This window comes from Schistosoma haematobium, chromosome 2 (assembly GCF_000699445.3).
Source record: "Schistosoma haematobium chromosome 2, whole genome shotgun sequence".
NCBI lineage: Eukaryota > Metazoa > Platyhelminthes > Trematoda > Strigeidida > Schistosomatidae > Schistosoma > Schistosoma haematobium.
In genome coordinates, this window is record NC_067197.1 from 3,001,589 (window position 1) to 3,023,402 (window position 21,814).

At 36.5% G+C, this 21,814-nt stretch overlaps 1 protein-coding gene across 1 annotated transcript in view; it reads left to right on the plus strand.

Moving 5' to 3' along the window:
* The first annotated feature begins 12,024 nt into the window (after window positions 1–12,024).
* Window positions 12,025–21,814, plus strand: part of MS3_00006037 (uncharacterized protein) — a 48,591-nt gene continuing 38,801 nt past the window's right edge. Inside the window, exons 1-7 of the mRNA XM_051214138.1 lie at window positions 12,025–12,147; window positions 12,177–12,291; window positions 12,346–12,506; window positions 12,559–12,683; window positions 12,728–12,858; window positions 19,985–20,107; window positions 21,268–21,418. Of these exons, the coding sequence (XP_051067269.1) occupies window positions 12,057–12,147; window positions 12,177–12,291; window positions 12,346–12,506; window positions 12,559–12,683; window positions 12,728–12,858; window positions 19,985–20,107; window positions 21,268–21,418 (897 nt within the window). The 5' untranslated portion in view covers window positions 12,025–12,056. The remainder of the gene's footprint in view (window positions 12,148–12,176; window positions 12,292–12,345; window positions 12,507–12,558; window positions 12,684–12,727; window positions 12,859–19,984; window positions 20,108–21,267; window positions 21,419–21,814) is intronic.

Genomic DNA, 21,814 nt, shown 5'->3' on the forward strand with positions numbered 1-21,814 from the left:
TTTCTGGGATTCTTAGTTCATACTACAATTCAAATACTTCTAATTATCACATCGCATCTCAGCGAATGCAGATTACTATTAAGCTTTCCATAGATTGATGAGCTAAGGACGTGAAAACTAGATGATTCTATGAGAAAATGACGACTAGACGCTTTTGGAATTTGATGGTAAATGGTTCAGTGTTTATTCATTGCTGAAGCAAGACCTTCTATGAACTGACAGCCAGTAGATTCGTTATCACTTCATTTTGGTATTAGAAAAGTAGTAATCTTTTGTAAAATGAAAACTTCACTCATCCTTCTTATGTACGTGTAGTTTATCCTCAGTTACATAAACAACTTATTATTGAAAGGCGATGTGTTTTGATTCTAACAGAGATTCATATTACACCCACTATACAGAATAGAGAATACCATAATATTTGATTAATGGGATGGAATGTGGTGATAGACAGCAACAAAGTATATTCATTGATATTTCTACAAACAATTGAGGTAGAGAGAAGTATGTTTTAGTTAAGTAGACGCTGAGGAGCTGAGACTGAAGAATAATAAATATTATTTTGACATTTTTCTGGGGAGTAAAAGGAATTGGACAGAATTCCTAGTATTTCATACCTCATTCCTAAATGACTACTGATTAAAGGGATTTGCATCATTAGTGTCGATTGAAGAAAGTCAGTCGTACGAAATACATCCCTCGTTATAAAATTTAATTTCCAAGGGTGTGTAACCGATTTGATAGTTGTGCTTAAGTGGCCCGTTATTAATAAGACTACGACCGTTTATAGTGTACGAGTTAGGTGATTTGAAAAACAGTCGCTTAGAAAACAATAACAATTACACGTCTACAAAGTTGGATGCTTACTATCTGTAAGAGAATGTGGTTTTATCTGCTTGCCCACTTATTTATTCCATTCATCAGATTCATCAAGTGGACGATAAGCACTCATTTATGAAATATTTTCCTTTTCACTAATGTTCCACTAACCACTACATGACCACTGCTTAATGTTTTTGCCATATTTGATATCTTCGAGCAATCTGTCGCTCAACACCATTCGATTTTTGATAAGTTATTAACTTATCTGATATTTGTCAATCTTTATAATCAAAGATGCATAGTGGCCTGATAGTGTAATCCGGGACGTGCGTTTCATAGAAGTAGAAAAGAAACAGCTTCAATGTATCGAGCTATAAATATTTCTGTATGTGCGGGTACATGCCATTTTTACAGGCATGATCTATGAATTACAACATTTGTTGGTGCACAGCATGCTTCCCAACTTATTAAGTTTATAGTTGTTATAAAGTAGACTCGCAGAGCACTTGCTGTGAACCATAACCTTGAGGAGACAAGTTTGTTACAGACCTCAGACGTTTCACAGCCGTGCCCTCAGAGCAAGATTCTGAAGAAGAAAAAAAGAGAAACTGGGGATCATTAGGGCACTTGGATATTACCGCCTAACGTTGCTTAACATTGTGTAGTAGAACAGACAGAGGTATAATAAATAAGAATAAATTCATATTACCTCTTGTTAGAGTGAAATGAAGTCAGAGGCTCCATTTTAGAGAATGTAGTAATAAAGAACAATGAGTTGTGTCGTTTAACAAGTTGGAGTAAGCACACATGATGGAAGGAAAGTCAAGGTTGGCACAACGAAAGCGGTTTATTAGAAGGGAGTGTGTATATAGAGGGTGAAGTGGTAAGAATACTAATGACTATATCTTTTGTTGTCTACTTTTTTTCTTTCTTTTCTTTTTTTGTCCGTCTGATGCAAGCTACATAATCCTAGTGTAAAATTCCTAGTTAGCATGTTATCGGTTGTCTTTGTAGAATAGCTAAACCAGCATAATATTGGAAACATAAGTCTGAGTGGTGAGCGTAGTAAGACAATCTATATCACAGATTGATTGACTTATTCTCAATCACAAAGAGCATGATACGTTCAAAATGTTCTGTCCCACAAACACGAGTGGATTGAAGTCATCACCCCCACCATCAATGCTTGCTGGTCGATAACTCCACTCTCCCTCCCTTCGTGATGTTAGTCTCATTTAGGCTTATTTTCAGATATATGTCACCTCACACAATCCTCTGTGTTTCACAACCTGTTGGAAAGCACTATTTCTATAAGTACCATTTTAAAAGTTTATCAGGCAGTTACAAGTTATGGACTGTGGGTAGGGCATCGATCCAAAGCTTTAATTGACTATAGCATAAAGTATAGTTTGCCAATCAGAGTATAAGCATCAAGAAGGGTATAATGTAGGATAGTTGTTAGAGCAGGCAGAAAAGTATAGAAGTATATGAGTTTTGGATAAGCTAACGACTGGAGAAATAATATTAATTGCTAGTCAACATAGTGTACAGAAGAGTAAGAAGCTAATACAGGATAAACAGGAAGATGATTGAACCAAAACTCGTTAAACCGTGTATAGTTTGATTTTGATGTTTTGTTTCAATGCAGTTTAAGTTGTTATATGTGGCTAGTTAGTGATTTGTTTATGAAATGAATCTACTCGTGAAACGATTTTTTCAGTCTTTATCAACGACTGTAAATAAATGTGCGATCTGGTAATGAGAAATGAATTTCTAAGTGGATATTAAATAAAAGTGGAAGTAATGAATTGTTCGAAGATAAAGTCGTTTACTGAAATAGATGAATATCATGATTATGTTATGTATTTGAATGAAGCTCACTTTTAACTTACATCATTAACCGACTTTCAGTTACATAAAGATTGAAAAGTATTCAGTATTGAACGGAGGTTTCGTAATAGTTTGGAACTCTTGACGAATGAACATCTAAGACTTCAACAGCAGTGGATCTTTAGACCAGTGATTTGGCGTCCGGTGGTTTGGATTCCTTTATTCAGCAGATTGGCAGTATTGCTCAGCTTTCTTTCGTTTTCACCGGTGATCATTGGCAGGACCATGATTGTGCAATGCTGATTAGTTGCATACTTGGACGAAATAACAGTCCAATAATTCTAGATCTTCAGTGCCTTCTGAACTATTAACATTTCTTCATATTAACGTCCTTTACTATTTATGAACTGATGCGTTCTATCTTCATGATACCATGACGACTTATTATTGTTCATTATAACATCCATCTACATTTTACTTCTTGCTGGAAGGTCGGGCCGAGATTTCAGAAGAAGCCATTTAAAAGAATACAATCAAGCTAAAGTTGACGGAAATCCTGAACTCAGAATTTATTTGCATTATTGTTGTTTTGAAACTAAGATTGGACGGCTTCTCATCAAAATACATTAAGAGAATAGTAACATGAAACGAGGGTTTTGCCGACTACTACAGTTGGATGTCACTGATTAATGAAAGGAATGAAATCAATTTTCCCGCTTTCTGTCTTAGATGAATATGATTGAAAAACATAACCCACCGTAAACTTAATAAGTATAGTAAATACTTAATGACCATGTCGTTCGTCTACGTTTACTGACGGTACTCTAAAACCAGAATATCAAATTAAAAATACCTCTGTAGTTCTAAAGAAGACTTAGTTTATGAAGATTCCATGTAAACGGCATACATCTCCAGAAATCCTAAAAACCAAATGTTGAGATCTCTGAGAACATTATTTGTTTGACTAAACTCTAAATTATGTTTTCCATAGCGTATCTAACTCTTGAATATTTCAGATATTGTAGGGCCAGCGAAGTTTAACTGAGCCCTAGCCGGATCATCCTGCAGTTGAATCATTGATTATCGAACAACTCATCGATCTTCGCCAAGATCAAGGACAACGAACGCGCATCAGTTAATCGTATGCCATGGACTGGCCCATGCTGCAGTGGTCTTACTTTCGCTTGTATCTACTTTAACCAATATATTTCTGTAATAACGTCTTCTGTGTTGTACAGTCTTCAAAGCATCTATGGTACCTTGATACGTGAATGGGGAAGTCCACGTAAGGTGCTGACCACGAGTAGTCACTTCGACGTTAGCTAGTTTGTCTTGCCAATCACGTCTAACTCGACTAGGCCTCCAATCATTTCAATATAGATAATCTACGCTGGTGATCTACAGTATAAACTGCTACTTTGATTCAACCCGTTGTGCATCGATCAGTTTACTTGCTCTCATTTGTCAGGCCGCGATGGCTAAACAAAGCACTTGCTTTTCAAAGAATGCAAGTTAATTAACTACACTTTTGCTAAACACAAAACCATTTCTACTCACATTTTCCAAGAACTCGATATTAAAAAGTTTTCATTTCCTAATATCCGGATGTAACATCGTGAAGTGCCTGAAGATGGCACACGTATTCAGTGTTTGACAACGCTTCTACCAGTAACACAATCTAATATAATTCGTAACCACCCAGAAAAGTCAAAAGACAGAGTCGAGGAGATCGGAAGAGTGTATTTGGCGATCACCGACATATAGGAATTGTCTGATCTAATCTGGCTAGCGGTTGCGGTAGATGTTGAGCACGGCGTTACCACACGTGATCTGGTGTGGATGCGTGACCGAGCGCCTTCAGCTAGTTGAGTCCATTAAAACATGTGGTCAGCATCCAATGTCGAATACTTACAGAGCTATTTATTTTGGGGATTTATTTACTGCTACAGATCACTCCCCACTAGTGGGGCAGTGACGACCCTAAGACGTGGCCAGCCAGAAGTTTAAACCCAACGAGTTTTGTCGTTGGTAAACACTCCTCTGATAGCTTGCCAGGTTTAGCAACGTCTGGTCGTCTTTCCTTACTACATGGGACCGGGGTGCAACATATTAAAAGAAGAAAAAGTACAATCAAAATTTCGGCTTCACGTAAACGCAATCGTTCTTTTCCAGCCGTCCTGGAAAAGAAAAAAGAAAATGTATCTGCACGTTGAAATACACTCGTTTGTGCGTAAAAACACAATGTCAGCGAAAAAATGGAAAATAAACTCATGCACACGTAATTGCGTTAAAAAAATTTATAAAATTTAGAATATGTTTTTTTAAATAAAAAATAAAAATATATAAACATATTGAAATTGTTTTTTTCAAATATTATATATCGTAAAAAGAAAGATCGAGATAATGTAAAATGTCGAGTAGTGCCTTACGTGCAATAGTCGTTTAAATGTTCTGGAAATCTTACCCTTCTTCCAGAACGCGTCGTTTTAGGTATATTTTCAGATACATTCGGAGAATCATCGCCAGTGTTGGTTGTCGGCTGAGGAATTATGTGTGTAAGAGTCGTGTTGTGCGATTGTACCGAAGGAAAGTCGACGTGAATAGGATTGCCTTCTAAATACGCTGCTTTTAAGCGATCTATGCTGATGCTATCGTTGGTTCCGTTCTTATCGACTATATAGTACTTAGATTCACGTTGAAGAACTTTGAAGGGTCCTTCGTATGCTGACTCGAATGGTCGTCGATGCGAGTCTCGACGGACGAAAACGTGTGTACTATATCGCAAGTCAGGTTGAACGAAAACGTCGGTTGATTGTGGTCGGGTGGAAGCAGGTTTAACTGAACGCATTGCGTTTGTAAGCCTGTTCGTGTAGGAGGTTAGATCCATGTTCATTGAAGAGGACGAAGGATCCACGAATTCTCTTGGAAGTCGAAGTGTCGTTCCATACACGAGTTGAGCCGCAGTGTATCAAATGTCAGCTTTCACTGCATTGCGGATACCTAGTAAGACGAGTGGAAGAGCTTCGGTCCACTTTGAAACGTTTGCAGCTGATAGTGAAGCTTTGAGTTGTCGGTGAAAGCGTTCTACCAACCCGTTTGCTTGTGGGTGCTAGGCAGTCGTTCGGAATCGAGTGATTCCTAAAAGTGTGGTCAGGCAACGAAAACGTTCAGATTCAAACTGACGCCCGCGGTCTGTAGTGATGGTTGAAGGGCAGCCGAAGTTTGCTACCCATCGTTCGACGAAGGCGCGAGCCACTGTTTCAGCAGTGATGTCCTTGATAGGTACTGCTTCTGGCCATCGAGTGAAACGGTCTACGCAGGTCAAGAGATAAGAGTATCCATTTAAATCTGGTAAAGGTCCTACCAAATCCAGATGAACATGGTTGAGACGAGCATCGGGAGATTTAAATGAGCCTAAGGGACATTTATTGTGTCTGATAACCTTAGATTTTTGACAGCTTAAACAGGAGCGTGCCGACTCCCTCAAGTCTTTATTCATGCCAGGCCAGCAAAACCGTTCTGCTATAAGCTTGATGGTTGCACGAACACCTGGATGAGAAAGTTTGTGTAACGTATTGAAGATGTTGCGTTGATAAAACTTCGGCACGATTGGGCGATCCCTACCTGTAGATGTGTCACAAAGTAAGGTTTCCTTACCTGTTCCCATCTGTTTGATGCGTCGTTTAAGTGTTCTGGACGACAACTCGTGCTGAAGATCACTGTCTTCTTTTTGAAGCTCGGCGAGTTTAAGAAGGTCGATTCCTTGGAAACTGTTCAAGGAAGTTATGCGAGATAAAGCGTCTGCAACTACATTGTTTGCTCCAGAGATGTGTTGAATGTCTGAAGTAAACTGCGAAATGTAGTCCAGTTGTCGAGACTCACGGGGAGAGTACTTGTCTGAAGGAGAGCTTAACGAGAAAGTGAGCGGTTTATGGTCCGTGAAAAGAGTGAATTCACGACCTTCGATGTAGTGTTGAAAATGTCTTACAGCACAATACATAGCTAGGAGTTCCCTACCGAATGTGCTGTACCTCGATTCGGTGTCTAGCAACCTTCCAGAGAAGAATGCCAAGGGTTGCTAGGAGTTGTTAACCCACTGTTGTAAGACGCCACCGATTGCCGAGTCCGATGGGTCTACAGCAATACTAATGGGTGCTTCGGTGTCCTGATGTGCGAGCATTGTTGCTCTAGCAATCAGTTCCTTAACTGTGGAGAATGCTTTTCGTGCGGTGTCGTCCAAATTAATGGATTTCGCATTTCCACGAAGTTGGTCGGTCAGAGGTTTCATAAGTAATGCGCATTTCGGTATGAAACGTCTATAGAAACTTACGAGGCCGTTAAACGTGCGTAATTGCTTGACGGTGGTCGGTTCTGCGTAATCCAAAATGGCCGCTACTTTGGTCCTAAGTGGTCGAATGCCTTGAGCATCTACAGTGTGTCCTAGGAAGTCTAACGAGTCAGTTCCAATATGGCATTTCTGAACGTTTACAGTAATGCCATGTTTTTGTAGTCGTTCGAAAACAAGATCCAGATGCTTGAGATGTGTTTCTCTGTCCGGACTTGCGATTAGACAGTCATCAACATACGCATGAACGAAGTTGAGACCTCGAAAAACGTCGTCTATGAATCTTTGGAATGTTTGAGCAGCATTCCTTAGACCGAAAGGCATTCGCAAAAATTCATAGAGTCCGAAAGGAGTTATGATAGCTGTTTTCGGTATGTCGTCAGTAGCCATAGGGATTTGGTTATACGCTTTAACCAAGTCGATTTTCGAAAAGACAGTTGTACCTTTCAAGGTAGCTGTCAAATCGTGAATGTGAGGCAACGGGTAACGATCGAGAATGGTTTTCACATTCAATCGCCGATGTTCACCACTTGGACGCCAATCGTTGCTGTCCTTTTTAGGGACCATGTGCAACGGAGATGCATATGGGCTGTTTGACGGTCGTATGATTCCTAAGTTTATTATGTGATCGAACTCGTTTTTCGCCAACCTTAGCTTTTCAGGGGCTAGTCGGTGTGCTTTAGAGAATTCAGGTGGTCCTGTAGTCGTGATGTGATGTGTAACATTGTTGGTTACACACGGTTGTTTCGGTTGAGTTTGTTGTATCCCAGGGTACTTATCCAGTAGTGGTTGAGAAAGTGGATCTATCGTATGCTTAGTTGTGACTGGAGATAATCTGCAACCAGAAAAAGAAGTTACGCAAACGGATAAATTAACGCTTCCGTCTACTAGCCTCCGTTTCCGCGTATCGATGATCAGATTATGGTGTTGTAGAAGATCCATACCAATGATCGGCATAGAAACATCTGCAACAACGAAGATCCAGTGAATGTGTTTGCGTAAACCCACGTTAAGGTAAACGTACCTTTTGCCATACGCGGCTATAGGTTTTCCGTTTGCCGCCTGTAAGTTTAAGGCCGCATCGTGAAGCCAGTCGTTGGGATTCGCTGGAAGAACGCTAACTTCTCCGCCAGTGTCGACGAGGTAGCGGACTCTCGTTGTCACATCTGTGACGAATAACAGACGGCTTTGTTCGCCGGCTACGGTTGCCGTTAACGCGTGCCTGCTTGGAAGATTCCCGAGTTGTTTTTCGAGTCAGTTGGTTTTGTGTTGGGAAAATTGCAGGGTTTTCTGCAATTTCTAGAAGACTTTCCATACTGGTTATGATACCAGCACCAGTCGGGGTTATCTGTCTCTCGTGGTCTACAGACAGATCGCTTACGTGAAATGCTTCTACGTGGTGTGCGCGATCTCTTACGGTCGGTACGAAGACTAAGATAACGTGTAAGTGTATTACATAACTCGGTTGTGTCATTCTGAGACGTTTGAGACTGTTCTTTGACTGTAAAAACCTCAGTAGTAGGAGATTTTGTGATTTCTAATATGCGATCGGCAGATGCAGTTAGCTCGTCTAAGGCGTTGTTGGGGAACGAGACAAGCACAGCTTGCACATATTGAGGATGTTTAGACAAGAAACGTTTTTTAAATAGACTATCATCGAAGGTTCTTTGGCCTATAACCTCTCTCATTCGTTGCAACATGTCCGTCGCAGAAGCGTGTTGCAGGTCGATGTTATTGAGGAGTTGGTCTAACCTATGTCTATCGCTTAGGTCTCCGCGTTTAAGAATAGAACGTTTAAGCGTTTCGTAAGGCTCAGAAACATCACTAGTTAGCATACTAGGTGTTACGTACCTGTTTAAATCCCGCGGTAGTGTCTTGACTACTGCGAGGAATTGTGCACGTGTGTCGATCACGCCGTACTCGGAGAAGTCGACTTCTGCGTAGCAAAACCAGGCTTCGATGTTGTCGGACCAGAACGGCATGAGTTGGAACGTGGGTGGGGACATGGTCTTAATCTTAAATACCTTAGGATTCTGTTCGGTCATAGGGGAAACTTAAATACGAGAATTCGAAGGAAAAATATATAGATATCCAAAAACGCGGGGGAAAATACCACAATGTATAAACAATAGAAACAATAAGGCAATAATATAGAAAAATCCCAAAAAAGAACAGACTCACAGTTGCAATTAGGTGTACCAAGTCACGTCGGGCTCACCAATGAAGATGGCTTAGGTATTCAGTGTTTGACAACGCTTCTACCAGTAACACAATCTAATATAATTCGTAACCACCCAGAAAAGTCAAAAGACAGAGTCGAGGAGATCGGAAGAGTGTATTTGGCGATCACCGACATATAGGAATTGTCTGATCTAATCTGGCTAGCGGTTGCGGTAGATGTTGAGCACGGCGTTACCACACGTGATCTGGTGTGGATGCGTGACCGAGCGCCTTCAGCTAGTTGAGTCCATTAAAACATGTGGTCAGCATCCAATGTCGAATACTTACAGAGCTATTTATTTTGGGGAATCATTTACCGCTACAAGCCCAACAACTAATCGATGTAGACCCGACATCTGTATCCAGAAGTGAAATGTTTACAGAACATAGAAGTTTAGATCAACAGATGCAAACACAGTGGTCTAATGGTTTATCATTCATCGTCAGACTTCAATGACCTTAGATTTTAAACCTGATAAGGTCGTGGACATACTGTTTTTTGTCTCATCCAAGGACAAAATAATTAACCAATGCTTTATGGTTTTCATTCATTTTCTAATGACGTTTATACAACGGTTCCAATGAAACTCTTACAATGTTTGATATGAAGCGTTCAATGTTTGACTTTCATCATGGTCATAAGACTTTACTCTTTGTTAATTTTAGTTAATTCGTGTATTCCTTATCATTTTATACCTTCATCAAGTTGAACCCAAGTATCTTTCTGTTGAATCCTTCTTTATCTCTTACGTAACCTCCAGTTGATACTGCAAAAGTGTTGTGATATTTTCCAGTTCATCTTAATAATAATGACGTGATAATGATTCTCTTTTTTTTTTATAGACTAGTACATTTTGGTGAATTTACTGTGAATACAAATTTGTAAAGTTCTTGATAAATGATATTACGAAAGCTCAAACAAACTTTCTCCTTGTTTGTATAATAATGCAAAGGGATTGTTATGTTCGTTAGGAAATCATAATTCCTAAGTATGTGTGTGTGTTCGCTAATCATTTTTTTAGCTGGGGATTGAAGAGATCGTTCAAATCTTTTGAAATCAACCTCTCATTGTTCGAATATTATTAACATACTTTAATAATCATGAGATTATTTCCAGAAAATACGAAACGCTAGCTCATCGATATTTACTTAACGCAGTAACTGATTTGGATTTAGGAAACAGTCATGATTCATATTGGAAAGCTGTTCAGTGTAATTAAAAAGTCAGTGAAAGTCAAGGTGTTTTAGAAAACAGTTTTGATTTTGTTTTTCCTTGTATTAAATCTTTATTGTTGACTAAGCCAGTTCTCCTTAGCTGTTTACAACGTGTAGTAAGTAGTAGTATTTGTCATTAGAACTGAACAATTATACAAACTTCATATTAGAAATATTAATAATAATCTGAGTTACAATGTGGATCCTGTTTGGTAACACGCTAGTTTCCTAAATGCTAATAACCAAAGGCACAATCAGCGGAATGTTACTCTCAGACACTTTAACCTAACCGCACTAACGATATTGGTGAGACCATCACCCGCAACTCAATAGGACTCCCAGAAATAAACCTGAGCGTTTGTCAGAAGCCGAAGTACCTAAACAAGGACACTTCTGGCCCAAAAGTAATTCATTCTGCCATACTGAGGGGAACACCCTCAGTCTTGGCAACATGAATCAGCGTGATGTTCTCACATTTCCTAAGCCAACGCACGGTACCAGGAAATTGGAAGCTGGCTCACATTACAGCTAAGAGGATGAACTGGCACTTCAGGAGGATCTGATTCGACTTCAAAGTTCGGTAGACGACTCAACTTTAGCACTTGAAAGTGTAAGGTAGTCTATCTGAGGCGTGTTATATACTACATCAACAACTTAAGCAATTCCTCTCTAGAGATATTCTAAGTCGAAAAGATCTGGGAATGTTGGTACACTTACGCTAGATGTTTCAAAAATGCCTTTCGAGCAAACCTCACACTCGTAAAGTTGGAGCACACTTTTGGAAAGTTTCACGGAAGGATTTTTCTACTAATTCTCAACGATTATACTCGATCTCACTTAGAGTACGGAAACATAGTATTTCCTACCTCACTCTAAGAGGATATGAACGCACTGAAACGTAATAGCGAGCCACGAAATCAGTTCGGGGATACAAGTTCAAGCGTTATGAATGATACTTCCAATCACTGAAGCTGTGCCACATTACATCACATGCGTCTTAGAGGAGACCTTCTAATGAGTAATATCGTCCTTAACGCTTCTGGTCATCCCTTTAAACAACTACTTGAGCTCAGACCCAAAACAAATCCAGAGACTTGAGATAAAAAAAGCAGAACGGACTGTAAACACAGCTTCTCCTCCTTAAGAGTAGTCCAATACTACATTCATTTGCCTACTGATGTTGTCTAAGCGACTTCACTGGAGTCCTTTAAGAGGAAACTTGACATATTCTTGAGGACTAAGGACAGTATCTCGCTTTAATCTAATAATTCCCTTTTTTCCTACTTCCCTTTTTTATATTTTACTGTTAAATCAACTTATGTTCTTACCCAAAGGCACTGGTGGTCCACTGCTGTTCGATACGGAAGCCCGTTAAACGAATGCCTATTCAATTCCGTCCAGAACCATTTGAAAGATTTAAAATGAAGAATTACTTGCAAATACTATAATCTTAGTTTCATCGTCCATGATTACATTTTAAGAATGGTTTTAAGGGTTTGAATTAGTTGTAAAGCGCTGCATTTAGCCTGCGTGGTTTTGTTTGAGTTTCTGTGGCTCATTGAAATGTGGGGGTTGACCTTATTTCCAATTGACGAATTTAAAATTGCTCTCTGTTTCTGTTGTGATGTGCCATGTTGTATGTCGAGGCGGTGGTAGGTTGCAAAATCTTGTGTTGACCAGAGATATTAACGCCCTGATCAGTCTTATAAATAAAGGTATTCTTTATTCAGAAAATTATATTCAGGTTATGATATAAATACTGTCAATCAGTTTGACGAAACTGCACTTTACGTCGCATCATATTACGGCGATTTAGAAATTGTTGACGTTCTTCTCAGCAGAAACGCTGATCCTAATTTGTGAGTTATCAAATAGCCCAAAATATGTGAATGGCTATTTATTGTGTATTCTAGACCTACTGTAGAAGGAAATACTCCACTTCATTCAGCTGCCTTTAGAGGACATACAGATGTTATGAAGCAATTACTCGCGCACAGAGCAGATGAAAGCTTAAAAAACAGTTTAGGTATGACTGCTTCTGACCTTCTTGAGGCCCATCAATCTACTGAAAAGTGTACTAAGTTATAATACGATGAGAGACGCTTCTAAACTACCATGCCTCATAGGTGATTCATCAAAGTTGAAAGCTGAACAGAGCCCAAAACTGATAAAGTCAAACCTTCGGTCGGTTGAGAGACTTCGAAAAAGATACACAAAGAACAACTCAAAGTATATAACTTCATTTTGTTCGGTAATGATAATGAATTTGTCTTTTATCCATTAATCACCTTTCAGTTCAACCTTGATCACCTACAGTTTCCCCGACAGTTTAATTCGTTCATACCTGTTCATCGCGTTTCTGGTGTAGAGCAGGATATATCCATAAATTTTCGCCCTCCGAAAGAAGAGTTTTTTAACAGATATTGGTAAGAATGTTTGATTTGTTCACTATATTGGCCGTCTATGAATAAGACATTTAGATCTGGAATTTGTAAACTACTGTTGATACAAAGTAAAAATTCACCTTTAGCTGAACCGTTTTTGTTTATAATGTTAGAAGTTATTCATACATCTAGTCGTGTATTCAGGACGTAAACTACTAGTCCGTTTGTTGGATACAACGTTTCGTTAATTCATGAACGTGGTCAACTGAAATGTCATTGTCCTACATCATTCAAAGGGTAAATCAATAGATCTAAACTGATATAGACCCTGTCAAATATGTACTTCGAATCCAATGTTTTCAAATCAGTGAAGAGAGATGAAATCAAGAAGATAAACAGCAGAGTAAAATTAATCGTAGTATCAATGAGAGAAACGAAAAAACAGTCTAAACTATATTTTGAAAATGAAGAAATAAAACCGTAGGATAATATTTGAACCAAGATTCAATAGAAATTTGAAAATAGATACTTAGCCACCGACGTGATCTATTTGTAGCCGTGTCTCTTAACCTTTTCAAAGAAAGAAATTCTCCGAATAGGTTTTATAAATAATAGTCTCGTCACATCAAGATTGTAACTTGAACAGATACGCAATAATGTCATTTTCTGTGCTTTTTAACAGTCGCTGACAATTTGCAACGTGGCAGTTCCTAGATTAAAATTCAGCCATTAATCTGTTGTCAGTTTTTAAAGTCTGTAGTATAGAAATTTGACCCTACTGTTTTTCGGCTTTTAAAGTTCGACTTTCATGTGTTATGTTTATCGTTTTAGTAGTAGTGACAGTATAGCCCAGAAAAGCAGTAAGGTGAACACCTAGTATCAAGGATAAGCTTGGTAGTTTATAATTTCCGTGTCAACAAAGCTTTGATAAATTCACAGAATAATCAAGCCGATGTCCTACAAAATCGATATGACTAGTGTTTTTGTCGACGTTTATACTTTTTCTTCCGAAAATGTGTCCATGGTCCGCCTTTAAATGTGCATTTTAAAGTACACTTATTGCGTATAACGGGTATACTAAGCAGGCACACATATAATTGTTTACTGGATAATCTTTGGAACATATCGTTTCTTGGAATATTCTCAGATATTCATGTGCATATTTTAACTGGAAGCTTTACTCAAAATACTTATGTTTACTTCATTCAAATACATATCGAATTTCAAAGTGTTTCACTTATCTATAAGAGACGAGTGCTACTAGTGTGTTTAGTAATTTTAATTTGGAAAATGAAGACAGAAGCTAAAAACTAGCTTAATTGAATCTTCGTAGTGAATAGTGTCTTAGGTCTCGCTTCGACATTAAGTGAAAAACAGTATGGCAAAAATCTTCACTCAAAAGAGACAAAACATCATGTCTTAGCATCGACTTTCTTTTGTCTCATCAGTATTCTGCAAACTTTTGTTCATCTTTTACTTTTATTTTAAATAAATCAAACTATAAATTATTACTTTAATTATATCCTGAACTATTCTCACTACTATCTCTTCTTCAGTGCTTGGTCGGACTCATTGTTATACTTTACACAAGTACAGTTATTTAGTTTACCAACATTAAAGATTATATATATATGCCTCACATCCATCTATTCGTTAAACATTTGTATTGGTTGTCTTAATCTTCTCATTGATGTTTAGGACTATAATTGATCGGTTTCTTCTAACATCTGTAATGATGTTCGTTTCAATAAGATTTATATTGTTTATTTGCTCAAAGTTGTAAAATCGACATTGAAAACGTTTCACTGAATGTACATATATAGTAATTTATATCTCTCCAAGTTATTCTGGATGGAAGGATATGTGTCCTTAAAAAATTAGGCTTTTTTATGGGATAGGGATCAAAATGTTCATTTACTGGAGTCGTAAATTAGTGGCTGAAGTAACCAGCATTTAGCTAGCTCAGTTCTGATTCAGATCCTGTCCCAAGCTGTCTGGTTTGAAAAAACATCTAATACCACTATTTTCTATATTCGAAGTTGTATTCAGAATCTGATTTCACAAGCCTGTACATTTTAGGTGACTAACATTAATAAAATCCCGCGTAAACATAGACACTAGTAAGTAAACCACACATCAATGTTACTAATATGAGTTGTGAATTCGAGAAAGATATCCTTCGTATTACGGGTTCTAGAAGCCTGGAAAATGTGTATACAGTGAGGACTCTTGACGATAAAATTTTGAAGCAAATGTCGTCAGTGGAGTGTAGGCTTTTGTTTCAGATACGTTTCGGTCCGGTCTGAAGGTGCGCTGTTTTTGCATGATTGTATAAAAAAGCCTGGGCACGATAATTACTATAATTACTTCAGTCTTCTCCTTAATTTTGCTTTATTTTGATGTCGTAAATGTCTAGCTAGACAGCGACTACTTTCTTTGTGGACGTTCAACGTCATAAGCATATCTTAAATCGCTTGATGAAGTATGTTATTCTCAGATTCCTTGAAGTTAGATTACTTTAATTACAATCGTAAAGTAAATATTCCTCGTAATATCCATTAAGAATTGATCACAATAAGTAATAAGCAAGAACTAACATAGAATAACAGCTGGACCTTCTCAAAGATACATAGCATTGCTAAGCTTCGAACTTAGTTGTAGTGACACATGTTTCTACGAAGCTTGTTGGTAAGCTTAACTAAATGCCGACATAGTTATGAGATATATTCAATATAACTTACTGATTCTAAGTGTATGGTACAAATTATGAAAAATATCTAATTTATAATCAACTTTAATCGTTATTTAGATATATATTATGACTGCTAAGTATTAACCTCTTAGTTACATAAATCCAATCGTGTGTACATATTTTCAACACATCTGGTGTGTAACAAACTACATTTTATGTCTAACTACTCCTACTAATCCTACTAACCATGACGGTTTTGAAAATGATTATTTCTGGGTGTAATGAATAGACGAAATGCTCTCAGTTATTATGGTCAAATTATTCAGATGATCAGACAAGCATTACTTTATACAACCACAGTCTTACTATTTTTTTCAGACCGGTAAATAAAACCATTAACAAAGACGTCAAACTATTTAGTCGCTTATACTTAACTAAAATAAAAAAGAGTAAATGCATAAATAGTTGACGTTATTTGTAAATATTAGATAATCAGCCAACAGTAGTGGAGAAACAAAATTTAACAAAATAATAGTATCCCTTATTTGATGCCTACTTTTTAATTAAGCTTTTATTAGGTAGCATAGATTGTTAGATTAGAAATTATAATCATAAAGTTATTGGAGTAATAACTCAATGGAACGTTACGTTACAAGGATCACGATGTAACGATAGATAGCAGTATGAAACGTAGTAATAAAATGACTCAGAAACAAAGGATGTGGTTTTGATTCAATGCCTATATCGTTTGTTTATTCTCATTATGTCAACTAAAAATTGAATCACTATGTTTTTTGGAGTTCATTATTCATTTGAACACATAAATATTGGTACAAAGAGGAAACGAATAGATGTGCGCTACACAAGTCACTGCATGGGTACCCAGACAGAACCAGGTTATTTCCTTAGGGAGGCACGCTCGGAGCCTCTCACCTAGTGGAGCAATGTCAGGAGATGCAATCCCATGGTAGTCGGTAACCAATAATTGGTTCATACGCCAATTATTCCCTTAGGATCCTACAGCTCATGTGCACCACTGAAATGAATCAAAAATGTCAGCATGCATTAAATGAAGATAAATAAATAAGATAAGTAAACAAGATAAAAGACTGAATTCAAGGAGGAATGTATTTGCAATTGAAAATTTGTGTTATTTTAATTTTCCAGTCCATTGTTTAATGTATTCAGATAAGATAACTGATTTGAAACCGTTGAATGTATTATCTGTTGATTAGTTAATATGATATAGATAGATCAATTGAAATAGGGAGTTCAGGTTTACTTATTAATCATTAGTTGCCATGGGACAGCTAGTTGTATTCCATCTCTCATATTAATACTGTTTGAATTAGCCCATATATGTAGGGCTTCGGCTGTTAGTCGTGCTTTGTAAGAATTAAAGCCTTTTTGAATGATTCTTGCGCCATTGAAATCAATTGTATGACCCGATTCAATCGAGTGTTATGCCATCGCTGATTTGTTCTCAAGCCTTCTTACATTATCTGATGATTTAGGAATGTGCTTTAAGCACAGTTTGTGTTCTTTCACCCTCACATTCACTTGCCTTGATGTTTCACCTACATACGTTGCATTACAGTCATTACATTTGATTTCATAAACACAATTCTGTTGTTCATGCTTGTGTGTTGGATCTTTGATTCTTACTAGTTTTGATCTTAGAGTATTGTCTGTTCGAAAGAATACTCTTATGTATTGAAGAGTTAGAATCCTTCTGATCTCTTCTGAAATACCTTTACGATATGGGATCACTACTGTGTTAATCCATTCTTTTTGCTCAACTCTTTTTTAAAAATATCATTTTGTTCTTCATTCTTAATTATTCTTTTAAGAAAACCTTTTGGATAATTATTCATCATTAGAGTGGATACAATTAAATTCATTTCCATTTTTATATCATTTGATTCAGTGACGAGTTTTTTGGCTACTGTCACTCTGGTAGTGTGGATGTGCAGACTTAAAATCTAGAAATTTACCTGAATATGTCGGCTTTCGGAAAATATTAATTTTTAAACAATCATTATACTTCCTTTCAACCAAGCAGTCTAGAAAAGGTAATCTGCGTTCAGGAGATTCCAACTCTTTATTAAACTTGATTTTGTCATAGATGCTGTTGACGCGTTGAAATAGTTCGTCTAAACCATCTCGTTTTATAATGACAAAAGTGTCATCTACATATCTTAACCAAATTTTCGGTGGAATGGAACACATTGAGATAACAATTGTTTCCAATGAATGCAATAATAAATTAGCCACAATTGGAGAGACAGGTGATCCCATAGCCACAGCTTCTGTTTGTCTGTACAGAACTCCTCGAAAAATGAAAACCGTTGAATGTAGGCAAAGCTCCAACGCTCTAATAATGTCTGAGGGGTCTAGAAGGCAACGTTGTTTAAGATCAGTGTCAGAATCTAACAGGTTATACATAATATCTAAAGCTTTTTTAACAGTAACATTAGTGAACAATGAGCAAACATCAAAACTTGCCATTATTTCATCCTCTTCTATCCGAATATTACTGACAATGTTTTTGAAATCATTAGAATTTTTTGTTCCATATTTTATTACGCTTTCATATGGTTTAAGAATTTTGGCCAAGTATCTAGAAAGATTATAAGTTGGTGAATTTATGTAATCAACCACAGGTTTTAGTGGTATATCTGTTTTATGTATTTTCGGTAGGCCATAAAATCTACAAGGGTTATTGCTTTATGGATATAAAGAGAACCATAAAGATGGTCCTAGTTTGGCTGTTTCAGCTTCAAACTTATTTAAAGTGGCTCTACATTTGTTCTTTATGATTTTTTCATACAGTCCATTGTGGAGATGTTCATTGACTTTTCTTTCATAGTCAGAATTATTCGTAACAACAGTGGTGTCTCACTTGTCTGCTTTCATAATAACAATTTTTCTGTCTTTACGTAACTGTTTTAGGGCATATGTTTCTTTTTTAGAAGTACTAAGCGTATTTGGTTTTTGATTCAACAATGCAGCTGCGATTTTAAACCTCACTGAATTCGTCTGATCATCCGGAACCTTGTTTAAGGCAGGCTCGATCAACGGAATAATTTCGGAGGCCGAAATCCCTGTTTTGTTCATATTGAAATTGAGACCTTTTTTAAGTAGTGATAGTTCGTATTGATCTAAATGTCTGTCAGATAGATTTACCGCTATTTTGTTTGTATCGAGTTCCTTGGATTTATTTTTAATCTCGTCATTGTTGGATTTCGACGGATGTTTAAACATTTGTTCAGATTTTCTTATTTGACGTCTTTTTGTAATTTGGTTATAGAAGTTATCTCTATGTTTGAAAAATTCATTAACATTTGTTTTTAATTCTATTGGTATACTTAGTGATAAAGCACTATCAATGTTTGCTATACGTGAACGTCGAGATTCCAAGTTTAAAGTGAATTTATGTATACGTTCTCTAAGGGATACTCTTGTAGCTGTACAAGCTGCTTTTTGTGAACGTATACATATACGAGAATGTTAAACCAATCAAAGCAATATGGGTCAATAATCACAATGAAATAGAATAAGTCTCTACACCTAATAGGTAAAAATACAAATTGATAGTAGGAAGACAGATGTACTGATAGTGGTAAGAATAATAAAATATTATCACAAAAGTCTTATCAATAATTAAACGTTGGCAATAGAAGGTCAAACAAACATGGGTAAATAGACTTGAAATAGTCAACACCAAAACATTAACATCATTACGTAATAAGAAGTGTGTAACTAATTAGATAGTGAAGAATACAAACTGAAAGAGGCGGAAAATTACAAACCAATACCGGATGTGAAAATAAGGCTAATAATAACAAAAATAGAATAAAATAAATAAATAATAATGATAATTAGAAAAATTTCAATTACAAATACATTCCTCTCTTTGAATTCAATCTTTTATCTTGTTCACTTATCTTATTTATCTTCATTTAATGCATGCTGTGACATTTTTGATGCATTTCATATATAAAATGAGATGTTTTCCCTTAGACATTCACCGACCGAAGACAATATATATCTAGTTGAATGAAATCTTTTCTTCTCACATCACTTACGTATATACACAATCTGTTATCTGAACACTTTTCATTTCATACCACATGTCTCTTACACACTGATGTAAACATTGTTCACGTTGATTGGATGACTTATTCAGTATACAGTAAACCAGGGAACCATGTACCTATTTATATTTGATCATTTTGATGTTTGATTATATTTTCCTTGAAAAAGCTTGGACCAGATTGCCAGGCGAAATGTTGGATTTACTTCAAGTTCTTTCGCTGAGATTTTCACAAATACAACATTCTTCCTCTTTAATGTTTCACATTAACTCGGCGCTCAAATATTGTAAAACTATTCGTTCAAATTTAGACAAAAGTTCTTAGTCAAATATTATTTGTCATTTTACTAACGTGTATTACAACTGTTTTTCATCCTTAGCAAACAATGGTTTGGTATATCTGTTCTCTTGAATCAACTTAATCCAGATAAGATACCGTCATTTGATATGAAAAGTAAAACGGTTATGAGAAATTTAATTATCCGAGAATTGGAAGTAATGAGGTTAGTTTCACGTTGATCAATATCAACTATCCTGTGTTTTAAGTTATAATGTTTTATATCATTCTATGCTTAGGACAAATGGGTTGATGAGTATCAACAGCTGCGAAACGTAGCCTTAGGTGTCACTAGTAGGCTGCTGAATTCCGACGACATTCATGTTATTTAGGTTCTTAAGTGCATCGTTTTACTTGTGTGAAGTTAGATAACTTGAGAGTGAAATTTGCGAATGGCTAAGTGGTCTGAAATGATGCATTTTGTTTTCTCTTAATCAACTGGGTAGTGCCCTTTGTTTCGATCCGATATTGGGATTGTTCACTTGACTGCACCAGTAATATCAGATTATTTCGTCAGAGATTCAACCAGTTTCGGCCTGAATGACCTTGAAAACATTTGCACTTGGTCAAGTACCAGAATGCTAATATACACAAGAATCTAATTCATGCCTTATGATCACTAGCAAAAACGCTTCAGAACATGTTATTCTTGATAGATATTGTTTGAGTTATTTAGCTTTTAACAATGGATCAGCAAAGAATGTGTAACAGGGTTGGAACATTTTGGATTAGTTACGTCCGTAGAATATCGATGGAAGGGTGATCGGTATCAATAACAGAGATTAAATGAATCATGTGAAATGATGAGTAACTATTAGTAAACTACGAAAGTTTTCATTTATCGAAAGCTATTTTTTACGGAACAAATGGGAGGTTTTTTCTGGAATTACTTATAATGCTCCACTGTACAATTATAATCACACGTCAACGAACCATAAATCCACACTTCCATTTTTGTAGTACAACTGCTCTTCGAGAACTTGAGATGCCATAATTATGATTGCATCCGGTTGTTTTAGCTAAAATAAACAGAGGTGGGGGTATAAGATCCAATCCAGTAGTTGGCAGCCAGGTTTTTTGTCATGAACACACCTCTCTACTGAATCAGAATATAGAGCGTGAAGAGTAACAGTTCATATCTATACCGACATTCATTATTTTATACATTTAACTGAAATGTCTAAGCTCATCATAATATTGCAAAAATTATTTAGTGATTTTCATGGTAAACCCATACATAGGTTCGGTTATTATTTCTTTATCATATAAATGAATCAAGGATTTGCTTTTTATTCTACCATTGTTTTTTAATCTAATTTTCTATAGCCGTATACATCATCCAAATATCATCAACCTATTGTCTATAATATACAATATTCCTCAAGAATCATGTGATCGATCAATAAATCCTGATAATTTGGCTTTGGTATATGAACGTCCCTCCATGGGTACTATGTATGAATATATTCAAGAGAATGTAAGTTAACTAACAACTTATTACGTCTTACGTCGGTTTAACTGAAATTAAATAATTTACTTATGTGGTTCCAATCAACAATCACTGAACTGTTTGAAACTAAATGATTCTGGAGTTCATCCTCAGTTTACTTGTCAACATATATATTGTTTTGTTATGATATCTCTTTAATTCTAAGTATTTCAAGTGTGTGATTTACGTAATATTGTGGTTTGAGTTGGCTTACACAACAAATTATGTATTCACTTACGACTACAATCCTATCTGTAATACCAACCTAGTGTGAATACAATCAAATCTTTCTTAGAAGCAACCAAAGACGTTCAAGTCTCCTGACGACAACTTAGTAGCAAATAAAGAATAAAACTGATTAGTTACTGTGCTTTTGAAAATGTA